The sequence below is a fragment of the Hemicordylus capensis genome, chromosome 13 (assembly GCF_027244095.1).
Source record: "Hemicordylus capensis ecotype Gifberg chromosome 13, rHemCap1.1.pri, whole genome shotgun sequence".
Lineage (NCBI taxonomy): Eukaryota > Metazoa > Chordata > Lepidosauria > Squamata > Cordylidae > Hemicordylus > Hemicordylus capensis.
In genome coordinates, this window is record NC_069669.1 from 2,045,040 (window position 1) to 2,053,675 (window position 8,636).

At 51.1% G+C, this 8,636-nt stretch overlaps 1 protein-coding gene across 1 annotated transcript; it reads right to left on the reverse strand.

The window, feature by feature from the left end:
* Positions 1-369: 369 nt before the first annotated feature.
* Positions 370-7,850, reverse strand: UNCX (UNC homeobox). Its single transcript, XM_053275752.1, has 3 exons — positions 7,404-7,850; positions 5,612-5,787; positions 370-2,690 (listed from the first exon to the last, which is right to left on the reverse strand). The coding sequence occupies exons 1-3, from the start codon at positions 7,666-7,668 to the stop codon at positions 1,533-1,535; spliced, it is 1,599 nt and encodes a 532-aa protein (XP_053131727.1). The 5' UTR covers positions 7,669-7,850; the 3' UTR covers positions 370-1,532.
* Positions 7,851-8,636: the final 786 nt, after the last annotated feature.

Sequence of the window (8,636 nt, forward strand, 5' to 3'; positions counted from 1 at the left end):
GGAGAAGCAAAAAAAATCATATATATATATATATATATATATATATATATATATATATATATATATGATGTAAATAGATAGATTTGGGGTGGGTGTGGGTGAAAGGCTGGCGGGATTTTTTAGATCCAGCCAAGTTTGCTAATATATCTTTGGTGCAGCTGTCTCCGAGCCCCCAAAGGCTCCCTAAGGACCCCCAACCCTATTAGAACAAATGCGCTCGCCTTTTGTAAAAAAGGGCGCATTTGCCGCGGCTGTCCTATTACAGGCGACACATGATCAATAGGCTGATAACACAGCAACATCAATATAAGCGACAGAACAATGAGAGATATCATTGAACATCTATCTTAATATAGCCAGCTACAAGAGGACTGACAAAGAGGAAAGCGGGGAGGGGGGGCGAAGAGAGAGAGGGGGGAGGAAGGAGGGAGTGTATGGTGATGGGGAGGGCGGTGATGTCGGGGGGAGAGCCCTCATGAAAATTCCGCCCCACGTTTCCCCATCTCCGCTCCAATATGCACACACACACTCCCCCAGCTGCTTAGGCTATTATTTTCCAATTTCAATTTGACACCCCAGCCTTTCATGCTAATTCTATTATTGTAGGAAGTTTATGTGATTTCATATCACTAGAAATCGGTAATGTATAATAACCCTTTGGGCAAGGAAACCGAATCCCCGCAGCAGCCACCGGGAAAATAATTACTTTCATATCAAAACGCACCAGGAGCTGGACGGCTTCTTATAGCCCGAAGCTGCTAACCTCATGTGTGGGGGGAGGAGGGTTGGGGGGAGTGATAGGGAACAGGGAAAAAAAGAAGGGGGAGGCTATTAAATGAATACATTTGTTAAGCAATAAACACACATGGAAATCCCAAAGATTGGGGGGTGGGGAGAAAGGGTTTTTTTTAAAAAAAAAAAAAATCCACCCACTCTTTACTTTCCTTTTTTAAAATAAAGTCAGTCAAAGATCTATTGTTTCAGCAATTAGGTTATGACAAGACGACTTTTTTTTTTTTTAACTGTTTTTTTAAGTGCAAAGGAAGAGAGAGAAAAATAGCCCGGTTGATTTTTTAAGAGGTTTTTATTTATGAAAAAATGGTGGGGCTTCTCTTTTAACATATATAAATATCTTTAAACATTTTTGCATTTTACAAGGTCTGAGGAGTCGCTGTTGTGTCTGTTTTTTTGTCTCTTTACAGTTTCTGAGTTCGCTTCGTGGAGTCCGCCTTCGGTTAATGCCAGCCGCATCCCCCCCCCCGCGCCACTGTCCTTCGAAAGGATTAAAAATAAAATATAGAAAAGGATCACCTGATTTTAAACGGGGTTGGGCTATAGACCGAGTGGGGTTGAGGAGGGGGGGGGTAGAACTTTTTAAAATATATGTAATTGGGATGGGGGGGGGACCTGGCCTGGGAAACTTTGGGAATGTTAGAAGTTTAGGTGGAGAACTTTGTGAGCCTCCCCGCCAAAAGAAACTAATATAGAATTCTCTCTCCTCTTCCCCCCCCCCACCCCCTGGTTGTGGCCGTTCAGTCCATATCCACTTCCTCACAGTCTAAGTTGCTGGTCTCTGCCCGACAGTTGGGCTCAGCGCGACAGTCCGAATTGTCCCTGGACGGGCAGGCGTCTTTTGCTGGCTGGAGAAGGGGGGGCTTTGGTTGGACGCAGAGGCTGCTACTGTCCGCCAGGGAAGAGGAGTCGCAGTAGGGCGAGGGAGAAGTGGAGGCAGCGCAGGAGGAGGAGGAGGAGGAGGAGGAGGAAGAGGAGCAGCTGGTGAGACGTGCCGCGGGGGGAGAAGGAGGCCTCTTCTGGGCAGGCACCGCCCCGGGCGCGGAGTTGCTGTCCGGCGGGGCGCCGCCGCAGCTCGCCAAGCGCCCGCCGCCCTGCGTGGAGATGGCGGCGGTGCTACTGCTCTTGGGGGGCGCGGGGTCCGGGCTGGGGTTGGCGGCGGGCAACGGGGAGCCCCGCTGCGGCGGCTCTTGGCCCGGGTTGCTCTTGAGGGCGGCCTGGGGCACGATGAAGCCCAGCGGCTGCGTGATGGGGTAGAGCAAGAAGTGGCCCTTGCCGATGAGCGTGCGCGCCGACGGGGCGCACGAAGGCGCCAGGGCCTGCGGGAACTCCAGCGCCGCTTTCCGTCGGGGCGGGGAGTCCGACAGCAGGCTCTCCACGCTGAAAGGGTTGAGCTTCGGGAAGCCGGAGGACCCCCGCGCCGTCGAGGAGGGAGGAGGCGCCGCCGCCGCCGCCGCTGCCGCCGCGCACTCGGAGCCCGACGGCGAGCAGGAGTCCTTGGGCGCACAGCGACTGCTGCAGCCGCCGCGGCTGGGGTAGAAAGCCGAGGCGGCGGCGTCGCAGCTGCCGGGGAGAGGCGGGTTGTGCGAACTGCCCTTGCAGCCTTCGGGCGGGTCTGGAGAAAGGCCCCCGCCGCCGTCGCTGTCGGAGCTCTGCGTGCTGCTGTTCACCGAGAGGCCGCTGGGCGAGTGCAGGTTGCGGCCTTGGCTCTTGAGTAGCTTCTTCTCGTGCTTGCGCTTCTTCTTCTCCATCTTCTCCAGCTCCTTGCGGGCGATCTCCTCGGGGTCCATGGGCTCCCCGCTGCACGTCGTCGGGTGGGAGTTGTGTGCCGGCCGGCCGGGCCCTTTCTTGGTGTTCTCTTTCTTTCTCCATTTGGCCCGGCGGTTTTGGAACCAGACCTACACACCGAACAATGAGAAGTAATTAACAGTCGGCCCCCCTTGTGGCCCCCGAGGGCGGAGGGGGTAGAATCAGGGGGGCGCCAGTCCCCTCCCGTCCCCCGCCCCGAGGATGCGCTCCACCTTCCTTCCTGGTTTTGTCAGGCGGCAGCAGAACCATCCCCTGGCTACGTTTTAAAATAGGGGCGAGAGGATCAGGATTAAAGCAGAGGTTGGATCCTTTCCATCGCAGGCAAAGACTCCAAAGACGGGGAAATAATCCCGAATTGTTTTATAGCTGGGAATGGAAATGCTTAGAGCGAGAAGCGTGTTTTTAAAAAGCTGCTGGGGGAAAGATCAGAAACAAAGTCCCCCAGCCTAATCTCTCCGGCCATTGTGGATAGACAGGGGTGTTTCCAAATGGGACTTCCCCTGAAGTTTCTACGCAAACACCCACAAACGGAAAGGATTTCCCACCGGCCACCCCAACATCCAGATGATGTTCGCCGGAACCTTTAAAAAAACCAAACACCAACATCATGTCTATAGTCTCCTATAGTCTGCATTGTGTGTTAAATTTGTTGACTTTGCTCCTGGAGAGGTAGGATAAACATGCATTTAATAAGGACATTAAAAAAAAATCAGTGAATGGGAAGAAAGAGGAGACCTGTCTTACAACTTGCGAGTTTTGATCGCTGCAGAGGGAAACACGATGCTTCTCCCCTTACACACGTGCACCAAGCTCCGTGACCCATTTGGAAGGGATTTTGCCTTAGGTTAACCGTTGAACGCTTTGGATAAGAAAAACAACACTTCGGATTGATTGCACGTGTTCTCTCTCCTCCCCTACACACACACACACACACACACACTTTTGACCACAGATGCATCCTTTCGCGGGTTTGCCTTGGGAAGAGAGGCGGTAGATAGAATAAAAAGCAAAGACTTTCACTAGGACACTGTGAAATTGACAGACGAAGAGGATCAAGGTCTGAACCCATGAAAAGTCAGATGTCAACACAGGCTACCCCAGGACTCCCCCACCATCTCTCACACACACACCCGCTTTTTTTAAAGACACACATCCATCGTTTTCCTTAATGACATTCCCCATCCTAAACAAACTAACCACATATAAATATAACCTTCAACACAACGAGGTGTCTATTTTGAGAACCAAGAAATTCATCAAGATGGCTATAACAAAGCAAGCAAGAGGGGTCTCCACCCGTCCCTTCCAAAGTATCAACCACATCACAATGTTTCCAAGGAAAAGTTCACTGTTTAATTCATATATTTAAAGCCTTTGTTCCTGGTCCCCCACCCTCTCATTTTCCCACCGCCTTCAATCATCATGGCACGGAAACCAAAACAAAAGCACAATTAAAAAAAAAAAAAAAACACCCTTCATTTTTCGAATATAAAGAGTGGAGCAGGTTTATTTCTTTAGGGGCGGAGGGAACCTTTAAAATTATTTAAAGTAAATGAGGCAGTAAAACTGTTGTCTCAAGTCCCATCAGAAAACCTTTTAAAAATATATTATTTTCCTTGCTCTGCTGGTATGTATATTGTAATTCCTTCTCTTTCTGTGTCAGCTCCAACAGCCTCTTGTCACTGAGAATTACTCATTATCGTATTAGAGGGAAATCGAGGGTCTTGACTTCATTCAGCAGTCTCAGAACAAATTGGATAAAAGGATTTCAAAACAGAAGAGGTCAGGAGGGGGAAGAGAGAGGGAGGGAAATGGAGCATTTTGTAAATACACCTTTTTAGACAATGCCAGTGCGGATTACTAGGAACTAGTTCTGCTATTAGCTCCTGCCTGGGCTAGAAACAAATGTGTATGTGTATATATACATATATACATATATGTATGTATATATGTATATATGGGAGGGGGTTGTGTGTGAGCGGCCGATATTTGGATCGCTCGGCTCTTGGAGTTTATTTCTTCAATACCTCACCACCCCGCACTTCTTGATTCTCTGGTTTTTTTCACCCGAGGTGCAGGATATGAATAAACTTTGCGAGGGTTCCCCTCACCCCATCCTAACCAAGCTGAAAATTCAAGGGGGCAGATCCTGTTCACACCTGGCTATAAAAATGATTCTGAAATAGACAATTAACTCGAGATGGTTTTTCAAGACTCGATTAAAGCCGAGACAGACAAAAACCCGCACCCCAAAGTAAATCAGATTGAATTAAAAGAAAACTATCATCCGACTCCTAGAAACGGAGCACAATCCTAATATGGGTTGAAACAGAATTAAAAGCTACGCATCATTAAATCTATTTTGGTCCACACCAGATCGGCCTACAAACTCGGTTTTCGCCTTAAAAGCCAAGAATGGAAATACACGTGTCTCGCACTTAGACCTCTTTTTCTGGGAAAAATATTTTAACACAAACGAGGTTCAAGAACTCTTTAGATTTGAAATACGTCGTCCAGGGCCTGGTTCTTTCTTTAGGAGTTGGGGGTGGGGGGGTGGATTGAGGCCAGACAACAAATCGCCCTCAGAGCTAAGAAGACCAAGGAGAGAATTTCCCTTCCTCTACCGGCAGGCAGAAATTAAAGGAAGGAAGAGTGGGAAAGACAGACACGTGTCAAGATTAAATCCACACCGCAATTACCACGCTTGAAACATGCCCCGGGGGTTCAGGGCAAAAGGGAGGAGATATTTTGATATATAGCTGCCCTTCCAAAATGGCTAGAGATATTGTTCGGCAGGAATCGTGATGGGATCAAAAGAGACCAAAGTCCAAGGATTTTTGCTGGCAGCTGAGGCACGATCCAAGTTAGTTAAGTCACACCTGTGTCATTTTCTCCTGCGGCCCTGAATGGAACTTTAACAAGTGCGCAACTTCAGCGGGATCGGGCCGTGGTCTTTAAAGAGCGGAGGGGGGAGGAGAAGGAAGCTGTGTATAAAACACTGAATGTTTACCTGCACTCTGGACTCCACCAGATCCAGTCTCAAGGCCAGCGCCTCCCTCATAAACACGTCGGGATAGTGGCTTTCGTTAAACGCTTTCTCCAGCTCTTCCAGCTGCCAGCCGGTGAAATTCGTGCGCGTCCGTCGTCTTTTGCAGCCGGGGCTTTCCTTGTCTGGGTCCACAGAGTCTGGTGGAGCAAAGAGGCCATTGTGAGAAGTGTCCAGAACCCAAACTATAATCGAAACTGCAATCTTCCACCCTTGAAACAGAGGCTGTTGCGAATCAGCACCATAAACAACGCGATGCCTACACACTGAACTAAACACAGAGTGGATAAATTAACCCGGTGCTCCCCCCCCCCCCGGCCAGAGTCTAACCATTGCATCTACCTTACCATCTCGATCGTGAATCTGTTTCCTCGGATCTGTATAGAGCTTCCTTCCAAGTAAATGTCTTTAAAATAGCCATGGAACAGGAGAGGCTGTGTTTATTACTGAAATGTAGCCATTAATAGACTGGCATGGGCCAAGAAATTACTCGCTTCATCTTTTTTTTGGGGGGGGGGGCATTTTAAAAGAACTTCGACTGCTTTGGAGAGGCTGTCCGGACCCATTTAGGAGACTGGTGTTAAACTGGCGTTGTGGCTTAACTGATGTTGTTAAAGTGGCTGGATTCCTTATTTTGATGCATGACTAGAAGTAGCGTTGCCAAATCAACATTTACCAAAATATGAAGAAACACTTCGGATCTACCAGAGATCTAAAACAGAAGGACACCCGCTACGTCCACTGCTCAGTGCTAAAGTTCTGAACGACAACTTGCAATTTTAGAAAGAAGCAGCCATATGGCAACTTTCGTCCCTACCAGGGCCCCCGAAATTCTTTACAAAGCTGTCAGATCCTGACCCTCCAAAGGCCCAGGACGCCTCCTTTCTTTTCCTCCTCGCCCCCCGCCTACTTTGCTTATCTTTAGGAACTTCTGTGTGGGCGAGTGAGGCCACCAAACCACTAGCCTTTCTTGACCAAGTACATGAACTCCGGCTTGTGGTCGGGGAAAAATCTTTTCCCCAGAAAGCATCAAAAGAGGGGGAGGAAACCGTCTGTGCAAACAACAGATTTTTAAATATATGTTATAGCGGTATATTTTAGAGAAGCCTAAAGAGGCACACACACACACACCCACGCCAATCCAAATCAGTCCGAATTCGGGTGGCGCTCGCGAAAAGACGGAAACACCAAAGCATCCTCGCACCGAGCAAGGGGTGCCAAAACCGAAACAAAATACATTAAAAACCGGCCTTTTGTCCTCTATCGGATTGCAAGCACTTCTGGATTCAGAGACCCTTAGGACCCCCCTTCTTCTTGCCATTAAACTTTGGGGTCTATGATTCTTAAAAGCTGCTTAAATAAAATAAAATCAACCCAACTCTCCTCCTTCATCGTGCTGGGCTTGGAATCCAAAGAGAATGCCAGAAGCTAAACAATAAACCCTCCAGGAGAGAGCAGGCTCCCTTGCACCCACGCTTTGTGCAGGACCGAGCTGGATGGTGCCTCCCCAACAGAAATCTGGATGTGCCTCCCATGCTGACCACACACCCCCCACAGCCTAGGGGTGCAACCCTGACTGACCCGCGTTTCACCTCGGTTTGGACGAGGGCGCAGGGCCCTTGGGGCACCTGGAAAACACCAGCCCTGGAGGAAGCGGGGTCCCGGTGAACCGGGGCGAGGCAAAGAAGAGAAGGCAGCGGGGCTGGCAGTGGTGCCTGGTGAGGTGCGGGGGGGGGTCGAGGGGGGGCTGCCTTACCGGAGAGCTTGAAGGGCTGGTTGTCGCCGTTGACTCCGCAGCCGGCCGGGAGGAGCGGGCTGGGGTTGACCACGGAGGCGGCGCACGAGCCGTTGAGTAATCCGTCGATGGAGAAGGGCACCGAGGCGGCGGCGGCGGCGGCGGCGGCCGACTGGAGCTGGTGGCCGGCCAGCTCGTAGACGTGGTGGTGCCCGATGGGGTAAGGGAAGCCCACCATGCCTCCGAACTGGGCATGGGGGTGCTCCAGGATGCGGCTGTCCATCATGGAGGGGGAGGCGGGGGGCGGCCGGCCGGCGGGGCGGGCGGGGGGCTTGCGCGCCTGGCGCTGGGGCTCAGCGCAGCTGCTGCTGCTGCGGCCGCCCCTGCCACCGCGGGAGGAGCGCAGGAGCGGCGGCCGCGGCGGCGTAGTTGCGCAAGGAAGGGCGCATGCTGGAGGGCGCCCGGGCGCTTTAACTTTATCCACATCAGGCCTCCCAATAATTAGGCTCAGGCCCGGGGAATTTGGGACCAATAAGAAACGTTAATCGGTCCTGACGTCAGAGACGTGCCGGGGCGGTGGGGGAGCCGAGCGTTTTCCATATCGATTGCTAATTATACCTGACATCCACCCTCAATAAACAATATCAAAGCTGTCACAACAAGACAAGGAGGAGAAAGGAGGCGAGCGAGGGAGGGAGGGGAGGGGAGGGGAGGGGGCGCTTTGATAAGAACTCCAGCCCCTGGAGTGGGGGGGGGGGAGAAGGAAAGCTGCCTAGGCCAACAAGGAGAAAAAGGACTGGGGGGGGAGAGAGAACCAGAAGGAGAACTTCCAGCTCCTCTGATTGATACCCAGTTAAATACTCCAAAGCAGCCCCCTCCTCATCACCACCTCGGGTTTCCTCTCCCCCCCCCCCACATCACTAATAGATTTTTCCCTTTAAAACATTTGCTGGTGGTGTGTTGTGGAAAGAGGGTTCTCTTTCCCCCCTCCCCTTTCTCCTCCCTCCCCTCCCTCCCCCCCCCACGTCTTTTTCTTCGTCTACACCAGAAACGTTCGACTCTCTGAACCTTTAAAGTGATGTTGCTCCAATTACAGGGAGACATTGAGCGGCAAATAGACTGATCCAATAATAGGAGATTCATCATCCTCTCTTTCCAGAGCTGTCACAATGAATTTAAAACTACAAGCCTTTTCATCTCCTCTCAGGCTTCTCTAGCGCAGGGAGGGGGGGGGGGGCGCTGGAAAGACTAAAA